General features: G+C 42.1%; 1 protein-coding gene across 1 annotated transcript in view; it reads left to right on the top strand.

The window, feature by feature from the left end:
- Barx2 (BARX homeobox 2) overlaps window positions 1-6,731 on the top strand; it is a 64,637-nt gene extending 57,906 nt beyond the window's left edge. Inside the window, exon 4 of the mRNA XM_027412207.2 lies at window positions 6,465-6,731. Within this exon, the coding sequence (XP_027268008.1) occupies window positions 6,465-6,731 (267 nt within the window). The remainder of the gene's footprint in view (window positions 1-6,464) is intronic.
- Window positions 6,732-23,940: the final 17,209 nt, after the last annotated feature.

The following is a 23,940-nucleotide window of genomic DNA, read 5'->3' as shown; positions in this document are numbered from 1 at the left end:
AATATAAAAAAATATTTTCTGTCAAGTCAGGGACACAGACCTGAAAACTAAGTTACACAAAGTAACCAGGGCAACAGAGGAGGGACTGACAGGATTCAGAAGAGAAGGGAGGGCCTTATGGAAGAGGTACCATTAGGCTGTCTGCAGTGGATGAATGGAAATGTGTCAATGATGGTGGGGAATGGACTGCAGGCAGGAAACTTACGGATGCTCAGGAACTTCAAAATGGCGGGAGCAACAAAGGCTTGGCGTTCGGTTGTGAGGGTTGAGTTCTGACTCCTTCAGAACAGCAAGGCATTGTTGAGCTCTGGATTGCCTCACATATTTTCCTGCTAAAACTCTTTCAAGGCTATCTCTTCAGGTACTGAGAAGGAAAGAGAAAGATAGTTGGGTAATAAAGATGTCTCACGGCTAGTAACCTAATTGGAACTGGAAAAAGATTAGTATTTGATTCTCAGACTTATTCCTGAGGCTGCCAAGGACAGAGATGCCAAGATCGAGATAGGATCTCTGACGAGTTTTGACTGGTCAGCATCTGTAACCTATAGCGGGTTGAGTAAATTTAATCTTGCGCATTAGACGGGGCACTTATCCTATATTCCTTTTCTGTATCCACAGCATTTGTATCAGGCTGAAAACGTCTCATTATTCAGTGGTCTGCAGTGTTAAAACCTAAACTTGGCTTTCCTCTGAAAGAGGATCCAATCCCAAACCAGAACCAGAATGTGGGTGGACTATACTGTCATGCTTTTTTTTTTTTTTTTTTGCCTAGCTTTGGCATTGTCCCTAGGAGTCAACAGTTCAGTGGAACTGTTACTGGTTATTACCCATATGACCCTGGACTCCTTGGTAAAACCTCATCCACTTCACAGGGTTGTGCTAACTGAGGTAACATCTATAAAATACCTAGGACAGTTCTTGCCATAAAGGATATAGACAATCGATATTAGCTGCCATTTTTATTACTGTTTGTTATCTACAAAATCGAGAGGAGTCTTGGGTTGTTGGTCCCCTGCTCAGAGCTTTGGCACTGGGACACACTTTGAGGCCTTGTGTGACACTAAGTCCCCAGGCTGGGACAAGTAACTAATGTGAGCAGTAATGCCATGGGAGAGATTCACACAGGAGAACCCAGACATTTTCCCCCTTGCATCACTGAAACTGTCATCAATTCTGTGGTCCCCACAGGGCTGGAGGGAGGAGGGGAGAGAGAAGCAAAACTCTAAGTTCATAAGCATCTGTTGGGTAAGTGCAGATGAATAGGAATCAGAAAACACAGCAGCATGTCCTGTGTTCGTTGCACACTACACAGAATAAATTGCTGCTAAAAATGTTAGATTTGAGTGGTTAGGGATCTTATGTTCAAGCCCAGCTCTGCTCTTGGCTCACTTTGACCCTGAAAGCCCTTTCTGGAACTGTTTCTTGTCTGGAAGGTGAAGGAAGGCAGATTCACACTTCTACACTGCCATCTTGTTCTCTCTGAGGTGACTGCCTGAACTTCATCTAAGTGCCTCACAAAGAAAGCAGAAGGGTCCATTTTGACATCCTCAGCTACAGGACAGTCACATCCCTCAATTTAGAGTTCAGAGTAGGAATTCCAACAGACACAGCTACTAAAGTGCCTCATTCTAGGTGTTTTTGTGAGAGACAGAGATGCTTGTGACCTTATGTCCAGTGGGTTGCCTGGCCTCTCTGCACTAAGGAACAAAGTGTCTCTGGGAATTAGTGAGGAAGCAAGCCCCCAGACAGGGCTGCAGGGTGCATGTGAATGTGTAGTCCTGGTGCAGGGAGGGTGTGGGGATAATTGCATGTCTCAGGTGCTGAGAGGCAGGGGCCAGAGGTCTATTCGGAAAGCAGCCAGGAGGGTAGTTGTCTTCTAATTATTGCTTGCACTGGAATGTTTTATTCCATTTAGAAAATGGTTTGATTGTTTTGACTTTTTTTTTTCATGCTGTAGGAAAACAGCCAGGTGGGGTAAATCCAAGCCGTGTGGGTGGTGTTCTCTAATTGCTGGGCTTTCCTTTGCCAATTAGGTGGCTTCCTTAGGCTCGCCCTTTTCTAACTTGATTACTGCATGGGGCAACTGCTTTTTGTATAACCTCTTTCATACCCGGTGGAGCTGCTTTCAACATGTAGATTCTGTCCTGGCACAGCCAGGCACTTTCAAAAGCACTGACATCAAAATCAGATACTGACTTACACAAAAAGGAATACAGGGGTGTCATCTCTCCAGAGGTGATTTCTGTTACCGTCTATACCTTGTTGAAGATTACTTCCTATCTCTGTGTGAGCTATCTAGTTGGGTTCAAATAAGCCAAGAAGAAGTGCAGCTGGAAAGGAGGGTTTGTTGAGAATACATACTTTTCCTGGCTCTCATATAGAAAAATGAACTAAAAATGGATCACAAATCTACACAAGAGCTAAAACCATAAAAGCCTTAGAAGAAAACATGAGTTAATATATTTTTTTGACTTAGGATTAAATGAGACCTTCTGATATGTGACACAAAAACATTATCAACAACAGAAAAACTAAGTTGGATTTTATGAAAATTAAAATTTGTGTACTGTGAAGGGTAGTTTCACAAAGTAAAAACAATAAAAAGGGAGAAAAAAGTGAAAAGAAAGCCTTTAGAATGTGAAGAAATATTTTCAAATATTTTATCTGATTAGGAACACGTATCTAGATTATTAAAAAAATCTCTTATGATGTATTCTAAGGAGACTATTTGAACAGACCTACCTCCAAAACAGATGTATAAATGGTCCTCCCATACAACATAGTCAAATCTGGGATTGTATACACACAAGAAGCAGTATACAGATTGAGCAAGCTGTACTTGTATACTTTAATTGTTTAATCTCAACAATTAAAAAAGAATGCCATGAATTTGAAAGATACCACTGTGGAGAGGAATACATGAGAAGTGTCAGAGGAAAGGAATGGGGAATGATATATTTTTAAATTTATTTTTAAAAGATGTGCAAATAGCCAATAAGCATAGGAAATGCTGCTCAACCTTGTTAATCACCAGGGAAATGGAAATCAAAACCACAATGAGATCCCATTTTGAACTATCGAGGATAGCTATAATCAGGAAGGTGTAATGACAAGTGCTGGTGAGGAAGTAGAGAACTGAAATCCACACACATTGTTGGCAGAATGCACAGTGGTGCAGCTACTTTAGAAAACGTCCTCAGAATGTTAATCATAGGGTTACCATACGATGTAGCAATTGCATTTCTGGGTATAGACTAGAATGAGGTCAAAGCAGAAACTTGAAGAGGTATTTGTTCACCCATGTTTATAACAGCATTATTCGCAGAGCCCAAAGGTAGAAGTAACCCAAGTGTCCATCAGCTGATGAGTGAGTCATCAAACTTTGATACAGACATAAAGTGAATGTTGTTTTCTGGTACATGCTACAACATAGGTGAATTTAAAAAACACTGTGCCAAGTGAAGTAAGCAAAGTCCGCATGTTACGGTTCTGTTTGTATGAACTGTTCAGAATAGATTCATCTGTAAGGACAAAGGGAAGACTACTGGTTGCTGAGGTGCAGGCAAAGAAGTTGTGGGTGATGGGAATTTGGTGCTAATGGGTATAAAGTTTCTATTGGGGATGAGGAAAAATGCTCTAAAACTGTATTGCAATGATAGTTGCCCAAGCTGGCAATTACACTAAACATTGTTGAATTGGGCATGCATTCAAATTATATCTCAAAGCTGTTTTAATAAGAACTTAAAGTTTGGTGAGTGACTGTACTCCTTCTTGAAGTTCAGACCAAGAAGGCCCTTTTCTGTCCTTGTAGAAAGAGAGGGGGTCGGTAAATACCAGTGACTACATAGAAAGGTCATGGCAGTTGAAGTGTCTGGAGAGATTTGCCACTAAGGAGCTACTGTTCAAATGGAGAAGACAGTGGTAAATTAGAGATGTTCTGTAGTTTGGATCTAGAATGACCCTGAAGGCCCATGTGTAGAAGGTTCCATCTCTAGCCTGTAATGCTGTCGGGGGTAGTGGAATGATGGGAGCTTTAAGATGTGGAGCCTAGAGGAAGAAAGTTAGGTCACTGGGAAGTGTCCTTGAGTGGACACCAGGACCACAGCTCCTCATGTTTCTCTTTGTTTCCTGATCCCATGAAATTAGCAACTACCTATTCTGCCTTCACCACGTGTCCAAAAGTAGTGGGACGACCACAAAATAAAACCACTACAACTGTGAGAAGAATCCTTTCCTTCAGATAGGTTTGTTCATCTCAGGTATTATGCCCCAGAGATACGAATCTAATTAATATAGAAAGTAGCAAAAAATATCTTCTACCCCTTCTCTATTAGATTCAAGCTCTCCCAAAGGTCTTCGCACTAGCTGCCCAGAACATTAACTACACAGAACCAGGGGTTGGAGATGATGGAAGAAGGGGCAGTATATTACCTTCCAAAGTAAACTATGAAAAATTAAAAAATGATTTCTATCTGTCTCATAGGGGTTCTTTTGTGGATCACAAAATGGGATAAGTATATAAATCTTTTATACCAACAAAGGCCATTTGGGATGTGGGGTTTTTGCCTATTGTATATATTATAATACATATGTATTTGAGAATTTCACATATGTAAACAATACATTTTGGTTATATCTACCTCCCCATTTCCCTAAATTCTATTTTTTTTTTTAAAGATAGGATCTTAGGTAGCTCAGCTGGCCTGAACTTATTATATAATCAACAATGACCTTAAACTCCTGATCCACTTGCCTCCACCTCCCAACTTCTGGGATCACAGGCATACATCACCTTGCTGAGCTTTTGATCTTTCTTAAACTTTCTGAAGTGTTTAACGGTTCTGTCCACAGTAGTTGTCAAATGTTTGCTGTGTGCAGGGAGCTAGTGGGAGGGGCTGGCAAATACACATGTAGAGATGGTGTTATTTTTTTTTTTTTTTTGAAAGTTCTCATGGAACATGCAGGGAGAGAATACGATTGACTCAGAAGAGCAGGGCAGGTAGGCTTCCAGAAGATGTCAGCCAAGGAGAGGCTGCTATGAGCAGGAGAAAGCCACCATTCAGCAACCATCCTGGTTTCTCATGTACACATGAGTTGTTCCCAGTCACTCTGTGGTAGAAGATGCTCCGAGCCCTGTTTTACAGACTAGGAAAGGGAGGCTTGGGTTCCTTAAAGAGCTTCCCAAAGACAAAGGTGGGAAGCGGCAGAGTTGGAATTTAGCCTTTGTAGTTACAACTCTTTCTAAGATGGCCAGCTACCTCTTCAGCAATAAACAAACAAACAAACAAACAAACAGGAGAATGTTTATTTTTTAACACCTTTTCTTCTGATAACAGAAGTTCTTATAAATGATCCTTGGTGAAAATTTAACAATAACATAACATTAAAGATGAAGCATTATCCATGATCTTGATTCTGCCATAAGGTAGCATATAGCTGTCTAGACCCAAAGTTGGACTATGCTGTATGATAACTTGGCTTTTATAAAAATATATTCATAATCTTTCCCGAGCGAACACTCTCCTCCCTAATAATTGTTTTGGTTATCAGGAATGTCTCTTTGGAATTTACTGTAATTATCTGACTTTTAGGGTACCCACTCTAGCATTTGTTGTTATAATCAATGTTGGGTTGACCATGTTTTGCAGATCAACCTTTTTTTAGACATTGGTGGGTGTTGAGAATTTATCCCAAAGAACTTCTTTTTTTTAAAGGGGTTCATGTTGTAAAGCTTTTAACTTGGATTGTCAGATTGTCTTAAAAAGATGATGCAGGGACCATTTGCACAAGTGTGTTTATTCTCTTGCTTGTATAGATCCTGTCCTTTTAATCTGTCAGTTTGATATTTACCACATTAGCATTTTTTAAAGTTTATTTATTATAAATACAGTATTCTGCCTGCATATATCCCTGGAGGCCAGAAGAAGGTACCAGATCTCATTACAGATGGTTGTGAGCCACCATGTTGTTGCTGGCTGGGAATTGAACTGAGGGCCTCTGGAAGAACAGCCAGTGCTCTTTTTTTTAAGATTTTATTTATTTATTTATTTATTTATTTATTTATTTATTTATTATGTATACAACATTCTGCTTCCATGTATATCTGCACACCAGAAGAGGGCACCAGATCTTATAACGGATGATTGTGAGCCACCATGTGGTTGCTGGGAATTGAACTCAGGACCTCTGCAAGAGCAGTCAGTGCTCTTAACCTCTGAGCCATCTCTCCAGCCCTACATTAGCATTTGAAGTTTAATTTCTTCCCTTACTAAAGTAGGTGGCTCCACTGAACATGGAAGAAGCTGACTACAGGGGATGGCCTTAAAATACATGTGGCCAAACCCTGTGGCTTTGCTATGGGAGGGAAACTACAGAGTGCTGTCTGAAGGTGAACCAGGACCAGGAGGCTGCAGGATGGGATTTCTTAGATTCAATAACTTCTCTCTCTCTTTTTTCCCACATAGGTTCTTAAAGGTGGACAGGAAGCACCCACAAAACCTAAGGGGCGTCCCAAGAAGAACTCTATTCCCACATCAGAGGAGATCGAAGCTGAAGAGAAGATGAACAGCCAGGCCCAGAGCCAAGAGCACCTGGAGTCCTTGCAGGGACATGAGGAGCCCTGTGATACCCAGGGGCCCAAGGCATGCCATGTCCCCCTGGAGGTGGCAGAACCACCTCACCAGCCCCAGGAGTTGCCAGAAGCTTCTTCTGAACCCCCACCATTAAGCTAAACTAGTGTTCTTTGGGGGAAGGGGGAGACTGGGACAAGGAGACTCAGGAGAGAAGAACTCTAAAGCCTAGTCAGTGGATGGAGGAGCACCACCTGTCTCCTTCCTCCCAGAGGCATTTTCATCTTGAGCATTTGATGAAGATTTGTTTGCCTTGGGACTTGCCCTTCTTGCAAGGCTGTGTTAGCCACAGATACCCTTGAGTAAGGGAGATAGCGCCTTGGAGCTGCTTGCCCAGGCTGGGGTGATGGCTGTGGGGTTAGATACAGCAAGCAGCCTGTCAGTGTGACAAGCTGGGCTGGCCTGAAGTGAGGGCTGCTCTTCTCCCTCCTTGCTTCCCTCTGGGCAGCCAGCCAGTCAGCAAAGCAGAGAGAGGCAGGTGGGAATGCTTGGGAAGCCTGCCCAGGCTCCTTGCTGACTCAGTGCTTATTTCTGTAGTTTTAAGAGAATTGACTGTTTTGGGGTTCTTTTTGGAGGGTGGGGTGGGGAAAACTGTTGAAGGCAGGCAAAAAGGGAGTTGGAGGGAGTTGCGAGTTACTAGGACATCTCCGAGTCCTGCTTGTCTGTTTGGAGACACGTGTGCCTTTGTACATTTATAAGATGGTCAGGTGACAAAAAGAACTTATGAGCCTTGGTTATCCTGCTTCATTAAGTTGCCATCCCTGAAGCTGCAAATGCAGATACATTAAGATAATTTTTATTTTTTAATTAAAATAAATCTTTCAAGAGGATTATCTTGTTTTCTTTTCTTTCTTTATTTTGAGAAGTGTCCTATGGAAAGAGAGGTATCCAGGTTCCCTGGACCTTCCTTTCCCCATCTACAAGGCAAAAGGTTGGACCAGACCACTAATGCCTAAGTACAGGAGCCACAGAAGTGATGCTGTGGTCATGAGGTGAGGAAGCTGAGCAGCTAGGCTGCCCCTCGAGAAGCAACCCCATGGCCAGCAGCTGTACATCTGGGGTTTCAACTTTAAAAGTTGCTGTGGCCTTTTAAAAATAAATCTATTTTATTTGCAAGTGTTTGTGAATGATGATTGCATACATGCATCTCTGTGTGTGTGTGCGTATGTGTGAGTGTGTGTGGTGCATGCCCATGCCACAGTATGTGTGTGTGGGCCAGAGGACAAACTGTGGGAATCATTTCTGTCCTTTTACCATGTGGATTCTGGTGACTGAACACAGGTCATCAGGCTTGGAGGTGAGTGATTTTACCTGCTCAGCTGTCTTGCAGACTGGCCCTGTTTTACATTTTGAATAACTAATTAAGTGATATACTTTAAAAGGTCAAAACTAGAAAAATGAGCCTTGCTTCCATGCCAACAATTAAACACAGTTGTTGGTAGTTCTCCCAGCTTAAAAATTGGAGTGTCCAAGTTCTAAGAAAACTTAAGAACAGACTGCCTAGCCATGCTAAGTCATGTCAAATTTAAAAGTGATGTCCCAAACTGGGGCTGGTGCCCAGTGGTTAAGTGCTTTCTTACATGCACAGGGGCCTGGGCTCCACTCCCAGCATCAGAGGAAGACAAAGGAAATGCAGTATTAATGCCCTACTTTAAATAAGGCCTGGGAAGTGGCAGACACTGAATGACACAGGGAGGCTTTGTCTGACCCTCATGCACTCTGGCTGGGGGGCTTGATTTCTCAGGGTCACCTTTAGGGTTGTTTCCCTATGATGCTCTTCAGGACTTAACACCTAGTTAGTGGCTAGCCGGTCATCAATTACTGTCAACTGTGCCAAGTTGTAGGCTTGGAGAATACCAGTCAGCTGTTACTAGGGCCTCAACTAGGAGGCAGAACTAATGACTATTCTGAAACAGTCCTATAACACACTTTAGAGCCCAACAGGAAAGACCCTGCCTGCTTATCTCCATTGACAAGCAGTTGGAAGGCAACAGCAGCTTTGATGCCACCAAGGCGGACCTTATCCCTCTGCTACTGAGCAGAGCAGAGAAAGCAGTCTTTCTTTTACTCCCGTGAATAGACAAAGGAGTTAAAGGACTTGGCCTCTGAGAACCAGTTTGTGCAGACCACACCCAGCTACCTGTGTGAGGTGGCTTGTAGCCCAAGTGAGCAGAAAGCTGTCTCACTCACCTCTACCTACCCCGCAGTACAATTTTACAACCTGCTGACCAGATGGTGTCACAACAAGCTAAAGAATATGCACAGTGGCCACTATAAGCACACAGAGGGGCATCGGGCTAGACTCTGAGGGCTGTTCTATTGACCTTGCACTAGGAGACACCTCTCAGAGAGATGCTGGTTTCCTATGAGGGCTTTTGGTCTCTTGCCCTGGGTGTTTATGATGTCCTTTACCATGCTCTGACTAAGACTGCAACCTTATGGACCTGTTTGTGTGCTTACATGCTGCTTTTCCCATGTGCTGGGTGCCAGGTGCTTCTGACTCCAGCTTACTCTTTGGCCCATCCTCTTTGGTGTGTTTCTTGCCTGGAGGGGTTGAAGACATTTCACTGGTGAATTTAAGACCTAGGATTATCATTCCTTGTGTTTGGTAAGGCCCAGCCCAAGGGTACCTCCACTTACAAGCTCTTGGCTTCTCCTCCAGACTAAGATGTGCAATTCATCTTTTTTCTTTTTCTGATGAATCAAAGATGGGCCAGGCGGGGCCTTTATTATTATTTTTTAATTGACAGATACATATTATAATACTTAACTATACCTGATACTTTAAAATCTGCACACAGTGTAGAATGGCTACATTAGGCAAATTGGCATTTGTATTATCTCATATATCATTATTTTGTGGCTAGAATATGAAAATCTACTCTCAGCAACTTTTAATTACTCATACACTGAAACCTGTCATCACCATGTTGTACAACAGATTCTTGAACCTATTCATCCTAACTGAAATCTTTTTTTAAAAAAAAATTGATTTATTTACTTTTATGTGCATTAGTGTTTGACCTGCATGCATATCTGTGTGAATATATTGGATCCTCTAGAACTTGAGTTACAAACTGTTGTGAGCTGCCATGTGGGTGTTGGGAATTGAATCGAGGTGCTCTGGAAAATCAGCCAGTGCTCCTAACCACTGAGCCATCTCTCCAGCCCCACGAAATTGTGTATTCTTTACCCAGCATCTCTCCAGACCTAGTCCCCCGTCCCTAACATCTGGTAATTACCATGGTTACACTCTACTTCTATCATACCCTCAACTTCCTTAACATCTACATGCCAAGTAAGGGAACATGTCATGGCTGTCTTCTATCACTGTCCCCTCTTTCCACTTAATATGATAACCTTCAGATCCATTTATTTTATCCCAAATGATAAGATTTCCTCCACTGTTGTGCCCAACAGTATTCCATTGTAGCTATGTGCCAGTTCCTTTATCCACCTGTCAGTTGGATCTTAGAGTTGACAGCCATCTCCGCTATTGTGGGTAGTACTGACGTGAAAACAGACATGCTGATGTCTCTTTCCCCAGCACTGGAGAGGAAAGGGATTAGGCCTTGTCTGTAAGATATGCCATGCTCTTCCTCCATCTCTGTCTTTCCCTTTTCACATAGTTCCTAGGACCTGTGATAGGCATCCAGGTACCAGCTTCACAAGTTTCCTCTGGGATGTCATTGTAGGTAGCTTGCTCTAAGCAATTCTGGAACTGACTGACTCCCACAGCATCCCCTTGCCCCCATCATTTCTTAGTGCCTCTTAACTTCCTGTCTCCATTTGCAGGCCTTGCTAAGTGAATGTGTTCTCTCTCTTCTCTGGAATACAGGATGATAGTCACCAAGGGTTCAGATTTCAATGTAAAAGGTGGCCTCTGGTCAATTTTTGAAGTTTTCCAGAGGAAGAAAAAGATCTTAGGCAAGTCTTTCAGAATCTACTTGGAGCAACTGACCCAAGAGACTTTGATTTTTGAGCTGGGCAGTAGCAGCACACACCTTTAATCCCAGCACTTGGAAGGCAGAGGCAGGTGGATCTCTGTAAGTTTGAGGCTAGCCTGGTCTACAGAATGAGTTCCAGGACAGCTAGGGATACACAGAGAAACCCTGTCCCCAAACAGAGAGACAGAGACAGACAGAGAGAGAGAGAGAGAGAGAGAGAGAGAGAGAGAGAGAGAGACTTTGACTTCACTCTTTAGGAGTGACCCCTTTCACCACATTTTTGACCTACTGCTGCCCATAGCAAGCTTTCATGTTGGGCTATCTTTGGATCCCCAACAGTCCCCAAATAACTACATGGAGACTTACTATTAATTAGGAAAGCTTGACTTTTAATTTGGACTTGTTTCTAACTAGCTCTTATAACTTAATTAACCCATATTTTTAATCTACCTTCTGCCATGTGGCTGGGTTACCTCTCTAGTCTACTGGCAAAATTCTCTTGCCTAGATTCCTCTTCCTCTTCCTCTCTCTGCCCGGAAATCCTGCCTAACCTCTCCTGCCTAGCTATTGGCCATTCAGCTTTTCATTACCTCAATAACAACAATACATCTTCACACAGCGTACACATATCCCACAACAGCCACTCAATTAGGCTGTGAGGTGGGCTGATTCTTTCAGTTTTATACAAGCCCATTAGCCAGAGAGAGACAAATGCCATTTTCTGGGTCCTTCAGTGTCTCCGGAGCGTTGCTGAGGACCAAGCTAGGGTTCCAGTGGCCCTGGAGTGGACATGCTGTTAGGCCCTCTGAGGATTTTTGAGGGGATTTCTCTGGCTCTGCTCCCATAGTGTGCATTCTTTCTGGCAGAAAGCAGACTCCTGCTGTAGAGCCCACTGTAGGCCATCAGTGATGTTCATCTAACCACATGATTGTGTTTTGGGTCACTGTGTGTGCCAGATGGCTCCCATACTATCTTTAAAGATTTGCTAAGATATACCCAAACCACGCAGAATTCAGTAATGCATTGGGTTTCACAGTATGAGCCATAAACCCCCAAATTCATCTAAACAGATTCATCAGAAGCAAGCCTTAAGTAGACCAGTTTGGAGTTTTCCATCCTGCCTAAGTCTGTGGCTAGGTCAAGACTTAATTGGCTCAAAATTGTCTGTAGGCACTTCCTTACCCTGTTTGAAAGAAACCAGAGATGGGTAGAACATGTTAGGGGCAGAGCTGAAATGCACTGTGTATAGAAACTCCTCTTTCAGGGTTTCTATGCATTTCCTTGCCCACACTACCTAAATCCTGGACTAGCTGGTGCTTTTAGACCCCCTCTCAGATCTGTTTGTGTTTGCTGCCTGCTATACTCTTTGCAGGCACAGAGGCACTGTTCTTCCTTGGGTCAGGTGACTCTGTCTCTGAGATGCTGGACCCCAATATGCCCTGTGTCCAAGAGACAGTATTCTTTCTCCACTCCTTTTTCTCACACCTCAGTCGGATAGTGTGAAGTCACCTCCTAAGAGTGCTGGGTAACTAACCCCACCTTCGCGCCAGTCCAACCAGTTCACTCCTCCCTTGCCTCTTCTTCTTAATGCACCTTTTGTAAGTGCTGCTGCGTCCTGCTGTTTTCCCAAGAAGAACACGGATTCTTTTTTGTTCCCCTATTTAGAGCATAAATCCCTTGAGGGTGTTTCTCGGTTTATGTGCTGGCACTTCCTCTTTCTCTGCTGAGGTCTCCAAAGGCCTGCAGCTGCGCAATTAGAGGGTCTGTGTTTTTCTGGCTTCCTGCTAAGTTATTATTATCAGTTTATTATTGTTATTATTATTATTATTATTGGATCTACAGAAATTTGCATTGCTTACAGTCATGAAACCTGAGGCCCCTCATCCTAAAGTACTTCTGGTCCCTGGCCATCCTCAGAGCAGCAGATCTGTCCGTGGGGTTTGGTGTTGTCTACAGTTTTCAGTCAAGAAGGTCAAAGACAAGAGCTTCACTGCCCACTGAAATTCTCCCAAAACCTAATAAAATAGTGCTGGGTCATTTTCCCCTGGGTAAGCCATGCAGAAAGAAGTGTGACAGGGAATCTATGTTGAAGGCCCTTGTGGGGAAGGGCAAAGGCCACTGATTGTACCATCTCCTTTTGGAAAGAGTCTGGACAGGGTTTTGAAGATATTCTCAAAGTGCTTTCCATCAAGAGTCCTGGGTGGTGTGGGCAGTTTGTGGGCCAGCGGAAAGGCAATGCCTGCTAAGTACTTATCTAAAACAAAAAATCTGTCTAGAACAAAATGATATTGGGTAGCTGGTGGAGAGTCATGAGGCTGTTCTGCCTGTGAGAACAAGGAGTGGGAAGATGAGCCCTAGACTTGGGTAGAGTGGCTGGAAGGTGAAGGCAAGAAGGTCTGAGCCATGCCAATAGGCGCGGCTTTAGGATGGAGCCAAGCTCCAAAGGTTGGAATGGGCACCAGTTAGAGACATACTTTCTATTTTGCAAAGTAGAAGCTGATGGAGATGGCATTGATCTGAAAGAGGTCCCAGAGCTTGCAGAACCTTAAACCAGGGCATTTGGAGCTCCAGAGAGCCACTAGCAGCAAGCGTTTTAACATCCAATTTTTTGTGCCTAGCCTTAAATAGCACTCAGTGGGGGCGAGAGGTGGGCAAAGAGGAAAAGGAAAGGTGGCTTTGCCCACTGATGAATTCAAACCCTAGAGAAATTTATAATCTGTAAGCTTGAGGATGGGACTAAAGATTCCAGCTGCATTTTCACTACATAGACGTTTTCCCTTTCCCTGTGTGATGACATTCTTCCTGGGCAAGGAAGGTGATTCATGGCAGATATACCCCAAAGCATGTCCTTACCATGCTAGGCTGGCTAAGAAAGGGTTAAGGTCTTATGTAGGCCCCTTGTACACCTGGAATGGTGATTAACACTGGAGCAACAGGTGTTTAAGTTCACCTGAATGGCTCTAATCCCAGTTTGTCTCCCAGATCCTGGGTGGAGGGTGATTTGGGGTAGGCAGAAAGAGCCCGGTAATGCCATTTGTAATCTGGGTGTGGATCCCAAGGTGCTTCCGCACCAGTCTGGTTTTGCCTCCTTGCATTTTGCCCTTGTATGTCTGACGGGCAGTGGATGCATCATGTCTTGCCCACTATTCACACACCATCCAGGTGTGCTCTGGAATTGGCCTCTACCTGGCTGCTTTGAACTGGCCTGCAGGTCGACTGGGCCTGGGAGGGGCAGGCACCTTGCTTTCTAAGGGTCTGTGTAAATCAGTGTGACAACCTCCTTTCGTGTCTGCCAACCTGCATGACTCCTTTCTTTCCCAAACCCTCTTCCCTTCTGTTTATTTTTGTTGCGGATTTATTAGACACACAGTTAAAGTGCCCATTTAACTCTGTGAACTGTCATCATGCCTGCTTCATGAATAAGTTCATTCACGGACAAAACCCTTTAAACATTTTTTTAAGAAGGTGGGGGAGGCATGGGAGAGAGGAGGAGGAAATAGTGCCCCAGGTCAGTGAGGAGGCCAAGTACACCCGAAGCCTAAGCAGAGGCCTCTCCTATAGCTCAAGAATGTAACAAGGGCCCTCAGAGGTGCCTGGATTTACCCTGTTCATCAAGACATGTGTCATCGCTCCCTCAGGATGCTGGGGTCTAGAGTTCATTTCTTTGTTTTGCCTGCAGAGAACACACAATTTGAGGCAGGCTGAGAGGCAGCTGTGTACCTGCTCAAAAATACCTGCCAAGAACCTCAAGACATGCCAGGCCGAATCCTCATCCCTTTGGGATGAAAGCAGCTCCCTTCATCCAAATTCCCTGGGTTCCTTCTCTCCTTCAGGTGACCTTTCTTCCCAATCACTTGGATCCTCACTCTCATACATTGCTTGACTGAAAGCAGCAAAGTTCAGACTGGCTGGTTTTTTTTTTTTTTTGTTTGTTTGTTTGTTTTTTAACGCAACACTAGGTTCTGCAATGGGGACTTTCTTTACACTATCACATTAATTCCCTTAGCAGACCAAGGATGTAGGGTGGGCACTAGGCTTTGGCAACTTGCTTATAAGAAGGCTGGTTCCAGGATAAAGTGGCTTGGAACTGGCAGGCTTTGTGCACCCTCACTCTCCCTGAAAATTTCCGTCATCTCTGCTCCCACATGGCTGAAATATGGGCATCATTCTTCACAGGTTGGGGTACAATCTGCCCATCCCAGCCACCATAAATGTGACAAGTCCGGATTCTTTCTCACCTCTTCTGTTATGTGTCCAGAGGCTCAAGAGGATTAAGGGGTACTGAAGTCACTCACAGTAACCTTGGAAGCAGGTGCTTACATCTGGATGAACTTGAAGGGAGGAGTACTATCTGAAGCAAAGAAACAGGATTTCCTAATTCCACTTCCTGGACCACCATGCTTGATACTAAGTCTAAAACTGACCTGAATCTGGAAGATTCTTTGCTGCAGCTGCCTTCATGCCTTCTTTCTTTCTAAAAAAACTCATGCTCATTGAAGCCTTTGGCTCCTGTGACCACACAGCAGTATTCCAGGGTCCAGACACACACAGCTGCCTTGATAACAAAAGCCAACGTTTGCCAGCCCAGAAAGCGGTCATAACAGCCACCTCTGGCTGCTGTGTCTCTGAGCATTCTTCATATTTGCATTGGGAACAGCTGTTTTAATGGGATCCTGTGTAGTGAGGAGTTCATATCTTGTACCATATTTGCCTTGAAAACAAACTGAAAACAAAGTGCATGTGAAAAGAAAGCGGTGTCTGAAATAGAAACCAAAAAGATGAAGAAGTGAACAGTTGGGGAAAGGAAAAGGTGCCCTGGAGTGATTGAAGGTCAGAAACAAGGTGACCCTGGGAAGGGGATCAGATCATGAAGACTCCTAAGACCTCAGAGGTCACTCCAAGGACATCTGGGGAAGAGTGCCCTCTGCATCTGTAGCTGTAACAAGGATCACCACATTTCAGTGGTCCTCAAGTTCCACATCTTCCTCATGGTGCAAATGGCCACATCCTTGAACAGTTTGTTTGTTCAGGTGCACCATGAAGCCAGAGAGCATCAGATCCCTTGGTACTGTAGTTACAGGAGGTTGTGAGCTAGGAACCAAACCTAGTCTTCTGTAAGACCCATGTGTTGGTCAGATATTAGTCAATTTGACACAAACTAGTGTCAGTTGAATACTCAGTTGGGGAATTGCCTCCATCAGACTGGCCTATGGGAGCATTTTCTTGATTGATGACTGATGTGGCAAGCTCTAGCTTACTGTGGGCAGTGCTAACCCTGGATCCTGCATTGTGTAAGAAGGCAAACTGAGCAAGCCATAAAAAGCAAGGCAGTAAGTAAGTAGCCTTCCTCCCTGGTTCCTGCCTCTCCTCCTCCTTAGCTCCATCACTGATGGACTGTGGTAGGATGTATAAGTCAGATAAACCCATTCCTCTTTAAGTCGCTTTGGTCTTGTTTACCATAGCAACAGAAAACAAACTAGGACAGACAGTAAATGCTTTTGTCTGTGGAGCCATCTCTTTGGTGGCTCCTGTGTTTAGCTTTTGAGGAAAGCTACACTGATTTCCACAGTGACTGTAACAGTTCCTTTTAGCTTCCTTGGATAAGTTCATTTTTTAAAGGCTATTGTGAGTGAAATGATTTTTCTAATGTCTTTCCCAGAATGTTTGTTGTCGATATGTAGAAAATCTACCAACTTTTGCATGTTGATTTTATATCCTACTATGTTGTTTAAACTGTGTATCAAATCTAAGCTTTCTGGCAGAGACTTTAGGATCATTTCAGCATAAGCTCATAATGCCTGAAAATGGGGATGGTTTAATCTCTTCCTTTCCTATTAACATTACTTTTATTTCTTTTTGCTCTTGTTTTGGATAAGAATTCAACTCTAATGTTCAACGAGAGTGCAGAGAGTACACACTGTCTCATTACTGATTTTTATAGGAAATGCTTTCAATTTTTTTCCCATTTGATATGTTGGCTGTGGTTTGTTATATGCAGTCTCTATTATATCGAGGCAAGATCCTCCTACCCCTAGCTTTTTTGGATATTTAATTTTGTCAAAGACTTTTGCCGCATCTGTTGTTGAGATCATGTGACTTTTGTCCTTGATTCTATTTGTGTGTTCGGTTAAATTTATCAACCTGCAAAGGTTGAACTTTCCTTGTATCGACAGTGAAAGCAGTTTGAGCAAGTGTTCTAAATGTGTTGTTGAATCAGCTTTTCTGATATTTTCTTGAGTAGTTTTGTGTTTGTGTTCATAAGAAAAGTCTTCTAAAATCTCCCTACCCCTCCTCTTCTCCCCTCTGGTTTTGGCATCACAGTAATCCTGGCCCCTCAGGGTGAACTTGGAAGTGTTCCCTTCACTCTTATTCAGTTTGCTATTTTGAGGAGATTGGTGGTAGGTACTTTAAAGGTCTTGTAGAATTTAGCAGTGAATTTAGCAGCATTTTCTTCCCTGGCCTTTGCTGGGAGACATTTTATTAGTGCTTCAATCTTACTGCTTGTTGCTGTTCTGACTATGTTGTTAATGTCCTCTTCGTTCAGTGTGGTTTACTCCAAACATTCCAATTTATTACAAGGTATGTTTTCAAAGTATTCCCTAAAACTCTTCTGATTTCATTGGCAGGTTATAATAATATCCCCCCTTTGTCTATAATTATTAATTTGGGTCAGCTGAGCTTATTGGACTCATTTGTCTTTTCAAAGAACCTATTCCTTGTTTCACTGATTCTATTCTTTAATTTATGATATGATCCCTATTATTTCTTTCTGTCTACTAGTTCTGAATTCAGCTTGCTTTTATTTTCCTAAGACTTTGAGGTGCATCAGTAAGCCATTTACTTGAGATCTGACATTTTAATGCTAATATTCATAGCTAAAACTTCCCACTTTCTCTGCATTCCAAAGGTTCTGCTAAGTTGTGTTTACATTTATAGTTTATCCTAAGCATTAACAATATTTATTTTATTCTTGTGTTTGTGATTATACATGTCTGTATATGAGGGTGTATACATGCCATGGGTGTGTGTGTGTAGAGGGCAGGAATAACCTTGGATATTAGGTCATCTTTACCTTGATTGAGGGGGAGCTCTCTGTGGTTTGCTGCTGCTCTATGTATTTCAGAGTAGCTGGCACATGAGTTTTGGCAGGGGAGCGATTCTCCTGTCTCTACCTCCCAACTCATATTAGGAGTGCTGGGATTATAAATATATGTTTACCACATATGGCTTTCACAGGGTTCTAGGGATTTGAACTCAGGCTGTCAGGCTTGTATGGCAAGTGCTTTTACTTACTGAGTCATTTCTCCAGCCTGAATTCAAAATATTTCAAATTTTTCTCCTGCCTTCTTCAGCGAGACTCATTGACAAATATACTGCTCAGTTTTCATGTGTTTATGTTGTTTCTTTTGCTAGCTCTATTCTGTGATGATTTGTTAAGAGATTATTCCATTTTTAAATGGATTTCAGTATCACATAACATGCAATTTATTTTGGATAAAGTGTCATCAGCTACTGAAAAGAGCATGTAGCATCTCCGTTGGGTAAAATAATCTGTGGATATTTGTTAAGTCTATCTGATCTGTGGAACAAGCTTAACTTTGAAGTTTCCTGTTGAATTTTTTTCATCTGAATGGTCTATTATTGATAAACTTTTATTTTGTTTTTTTATATCTGGACCTCTCTGTCCATTATGCTTGATAGTGTTTGTTTTCTGAAGTTTGCGTACCAATATTCATTGGTATATTTATTTCATTATCCAATATTCATGGCATTTATTTATTTAGTTTTTTTGAGACAATGTTTCTCTGTATAGCCCTACCTGTCCTGGACTTAGTCTGTAGACCAAGCTGGCCTGGAACTCAGAGATCTGCTCGCCTCTGCCTACTGTTGGGATTAAAGGTGTGAGCTACCATGCCTGAATCTACATTTAATGTATTTATAATACTTATACCTCCCTTATTAATATGTGATGACTTTTATCCCTTTGATTACTTTTGGTTTGCTTTCTGCTTGTTCAGATATGACTATGGCTTTTTTGCTTGTCTCTAAATTCCATTTGTTTGGAATATCATCTATCCTTTCAATTTCTACCCTTTTCTTCTTCATCATTAGGATGAGTTTCTTGACAAAAAAACAAAACAACAACAACAAAAAAACCTTTGGATCTTGCTTTTCCATCCACCCAGCCAGTCTGCATATTTTAATTGGATAGTTAAGACTATTTCCATTTAGTTATTATTGAAAAAAGTGTACTAATTTCTCCTCTCTTCATCTTAGATGTTTCTAGATTACTAAACTACAAATTTTGACTATTTGCTGATTGTCATTGGCTTTTCTATACTACTACAAGTGTTGTGATTTTCTGAGCTCTCTTATTTGTGTATATCTTTCTTCCTCTTTTACACGTTTATGCCTTTAAGTTTCACCTGTAAAACCCAGTCATTGTTCCTAAATTGCTTTAGTTTATGCTCATTATGGAAATTATTTCTCCTTTGATACTGAAGGATAACTTTTCTAGATATAGTAATGTGGGTTGCCAAGGGATTGAAATATATCAGTTTTAGAGCTTAAACTACATAACTTCATGGTCTCCTTGCCTTTGGGGTTTCTGCCAAGAGGTCTTCTTCTGTTGTTCATGTTTGCCTTGTAAGTAACTTGTGCCTTCTCTATTACAGTTTTTATTTGTTGTGTTCCCATGGCATTTATCTTTTAGGTTGTATTTATTAATTTTTCTTCATTTTTGATATTGAAATCGAATTACATTTCTCCCTTCCCTTTTTTCCCATTAAAGTTTAGAGTCTAAACCTTCCCATATACCCCTTCCTTCCCACTCTCCTCCTTAGGATTCATGACCTCTTCTTTTCATTAATTGTCACTACATACATATATGTCTTTGTTTATTGTCTTAGGGTTATTATTACTATGCTGAAACATCATGACCAAAAGTAAGTTGGGGAGGAAAGGGTCTATTTGGCTTACACTTCCACATTGCTGTTCATCATGAAAGGAAGTCAGGACAGGAACTCAAACAGGACTGGAACCTGGAGGCAGGAACTGATGCAGAGGCCACAGAGGTGGGGGTGCTGTTTACTGGCTTGCTCATCATGGCTAGCTCAGCCGGATTTTTTATAGAAAGGACCAGCAGGCCAGGGATAGCACAAGCCACAATGGACTGGGCTTTCCTCCATTAATGACTAAGAAAATTTCCTAAAAGCTTGCCTACAGCCCAAACTTATGGAGGCATTTTCTTAACTGAGGTTCCCTCCTCCCAAATGATTTTAGTTTGTGTCAAATTGACATAAAACTATGAACACTGTGTGCGCGCGTACACACACACATACACATATTCCCAAATATAATTTGTTGAGTCCATATAATTCTACTTACGTATATGTTTTCAGGGTTGGTGTGTTTTTCCCTGGGGAGGATCACTTCTCCCATTACCAAATTTACTGAGTTGCCTGAAGTTCTTTGCTTAGTGTTGAGGCTTCATGGGCTTCTTCCCTGTTCAGTTTGGCACGTTCTTTAGTACCATCTTTGTTCAGCTCATGTTTGAGTGGTCATTTTAACTATAGTATAACATGACCATTTGTATTTGGTATCCTAAATGCTTCCTGTACTTAAAAGTCCAAATTCTGCTACAATTCCATTAAATGGACTTTTCTATACCTTTTTTTCTTTGTTCTAGCTCCCTCTCCTATACCACAGATTTATAAGTTTGATCACTTAATTGTGTCCTAGCATCTTGAATTCTATGATAATGATGGCCTTTCTCCCTGCTTTCTTTTATTTATTTATTTATTTATTTATTGGTTTTTCAAGACAGGGTTTGTCTGTGTAGCTTTGGAGCCTATCCTGGCACTCGCTCTGGAGACCAGGCTGGACTCGAACTCACAGAGATCCTCCTGCCTCAGCCTCCCTAGTGCTGGGATTAAAGGCCTGTGCCACCAACGCCCGGCTTCTCCCTGCTTTCTTTATTGCCATCTGAAAGCAATAACTGCTCAGCCTTCTTTTGTGACCCTGGTATTCTTTCTTCTACCTGGTTTGATGTAGACATTTAGTTTTTGAAATTTGATTCTTTGAGCTTTTAAAAAAACCTATTTTAAAATTTAATCTTTATTATTATTATTTAATATTGTTTAATAATATTATTTTATGTGCATTGGTGTTTTGCCTGCATGTCTGTGTGAGGGTGTCAGATCCTCTGGAATGGGAGTTACAGACAGTTGTGAGCTGTCATGTGGGAGCTGGGAATTGAACCCAGGTCCGCAGGGAGAGCATCCAGTGCTCTTGTCCACTGAACAATCTCTCCAGCCCCATCATTGAGCTTTTTATTTCCAGGATTTCATTTTGTTTTCCCTCTAGAATCCCTGTCTCTTTGCTGAATTTCTCTCTGTCTTCCAGTCTCCGTGCCTTCACCAACCAGACTGGAGAAATCTAATGAATGATCCTTTGGGCCTGACCTTAGCGCTCTGAGTCCTGACCAGATGCAAACCACAAAAGACAGAGAGGCAGCTCTGTAGCAGCCCAGCAGCCAAGAGCTCCTAGCTCTGACTCTGAACCTTTCAGGAATCTACAGGGATGGACTCACTGGGTACCCCTGAAGTGGGACCGCTGGTTCCTATAGCACAAGCTCTCTGCTACCTACACTTCTTAGCAATTCTAGATGCAACTCTTCCCCAACTCCATAACTGTGCCTCTTAACATTTCTCACTCATCTACTGTGGCAACATGTCCCCAGATTCTCTGACTTTCAATTGTTCCTTGTTTTTAAGTTCCCACAGTAAGTCTCAAACAATAAGGCCCTTCTCAAGATAACACCCCATTACACACTCTGAAATACAGGAAACAATGCCATGGCATTCTTGTCTAATGTTAACTTCTATGCAAAAGAAGTTGTGGTCACTCCAACCATTCTCATTAGATTCAAGGTTTCTCCTTTTGGCCAATACTGCCAGCATGCTGCTGGGCAAACTGGCTTACCTTGTGGTTGTGGGTTCTCCCCCAACCCCTACCCCTCCAGAGGAGTTTCTGGCTATTGCCCCCTTTCCTCTACCTCACCTTTTATATTTGATTCATATTTGTATTGATAACATTAATGAGTAAAAGTTAGCAAATCTGACACAAATATTCTTCATTTATTTTGCCACCATTGTCAACTTTTAGAAGTCAACTCAATTTTGGAAGATGGATTGGGGAAATGTAGCTGGAATAAAGAATCAGCATGAGCTTAAGAGCAAGTATGTCTCCCCTGTTTCTTTTACCTATAGATTTCTCCATATTGTCTCCTCCTCTCTTTTGCAATTTATTTGTGAATTAATTAGATTCATCGTTTCCATGAATATATGAACTTTAATCATTGATTTCTGGTATTAGTGTGAATTCATTTGTCTCTAAAAACAAGTACTTTTTCGCTTTGTTTTTTGAAAAATGCAAGAAATGATAATTAACCTAGCAGTGCAGAGATGATCCTCTTTAAACTTTCTTGCCTCCAAATAACAACTAGAAGTCTCAAAGATGTGACTCATCCTAGATCCAGGGTGGGACTTTTGCAAGTTTGGCTTTGAGTATCTTGTTAGACCAGAAAGCAGTGGAGCTGTAGAACACTACAAGTCATGCCAAAGGAATGGAGGACACAGGAACGGGATCCAAGATGTTTCCATTGACTGAAGTGGATGATGTGGATTGAAACCAGTAAGAATTATAACCATGAGCTGAAGTACATGGGACATGCACAAATCCATGTGTTCAGAATTTAAAATGAAAAATGAATTCATCACCTGTAGAAGGATAATAAGAAACCAACTGATGCTTTTGAAAACTAATAAAGAGAAAACATGAGACATCTGTCTTCTACGAAGGATGTTTCTTTTGTATCTTAACAACCAATGGCAGAAATCTGTTTCCTGGAAGCTAATGAGAAGAGATGTGAGTGATAATCACCAATGCATGTTAGAGTCCCAGGGAGATAATCAAACATGAACTCTGTCCCAGTAAAGTGTACAGCATTACTTAGGAAGAACTCCTGCAAAACAGAAATCAAACTAGACTCTGATCAAACTTCTAGATCAAAATGCCTATATACACACACACACACACACACACACACACACACACACACACACACACACGTATATATATATATAATATATATATATATATATATATATATATAAAGGCTGGGGAATATGTTAAAACATGCTCCAGAGACACAGTCTGCAGTATCTAAACACTAATGACATATTTTATGTGGACTTTCATAACTTCACTCTCTCAGAGCAAGTCACCCTTGACATCAGTCCTGGTTTCTTTTCTGTTACTGTAACAAAAATCTGCGTACTCTTTTAGAAATGAAATTCAACTTACAGTTTTGGGAGCCAAAATACAAATATCAGGCTCTTGAGGGCCTCTCCTGGCTGTGTCACCTCCTGGAGGGTGGCAGGGAATGAAGGATAACCAGACAAGAAGCAAGAGAGTGATCAGAGGCCAAATCCACGGGGCTGAGATCAATTATTGTAATGGCCTAATAATGGGTTGTACTGCTTAAAGATTTTTCCCATCCAAGACAAGGTTTTGCTATATAACAGCTCTGGCTATCCTGTGACTCACTCTGTAGACCAGGCTGGTCTCAAAGTCACAAAAATCCATCTGCCTCTGCCTCCCAAGTATTGGGATTACAGACATATGCCACCATTGCCCGGCTTCTTAAAAGTTTTAAAAATCACTTCCATATCACCAAACTGGGGACTGAACTTACAACTGGAAGCCATAAGATATATGCAGAAGACCTTGTGCAAACCAGTGCAGGCCCTGTGTATTCTACCCCTGTCTCTGTGAGTTCATATGAACTTTGATCATGTTGAGTTAGAGGTCCATGATTTCTTGGTGTTCTCCATCTCCTCTGGCTCTTACATTCTTTTTGCCTTCTCTTCCATTGGATTCCCTGAACCCTGAGGGGAGGGATTTGATGGATACATCCCCTGTAGGACTGAATGTTGCAAGGTCTCTCATTCTCTGCATAATGTCTGGCTGTGTGTCTCTGAATTTGTTCCTAACTGCTGCAGGAGGAAGTTTCTCTGCTGATGGCTAAACAAGGCACTGATCTATGAGTATAGCATTAGGAGTCATTCATCACTACATTTTCTTTTTTAGAACAGTAGTATTTGGTTTTACCCTAAGTTTCCAGGGTATCTAGCATCTTCTAGATCACCAAAACAGTGTTGGGTATGAGTTCTATCTCATGGGATGGGCTTTAAGTCAAATCATATATTGATCAGTTACTCCCACGACTTTGGTGCCACCACTGCCCTAGCATAACTTGCAAGAAGGGCATCATTACAGATCAAAGAGTTTGTGACTGGGTT

Source organism: Cricetulus griseus, chromosome 4, assembly GCF_003668045.3.
Source record: "Cricetulus griseus strain 17A/GY chromosome 4, alternate assembly CriGri-PICRH-1.0, whole genome shotgun sequence".
NCBI lineage: Eukaryota > Metazoa > Chordata > Mammalia > Rodentia > Cricetidae > Cricetulus > Cricetulus griseus.
This window is presented reverse-complemented; position numbering and strand designations above follow the sequence as displayed.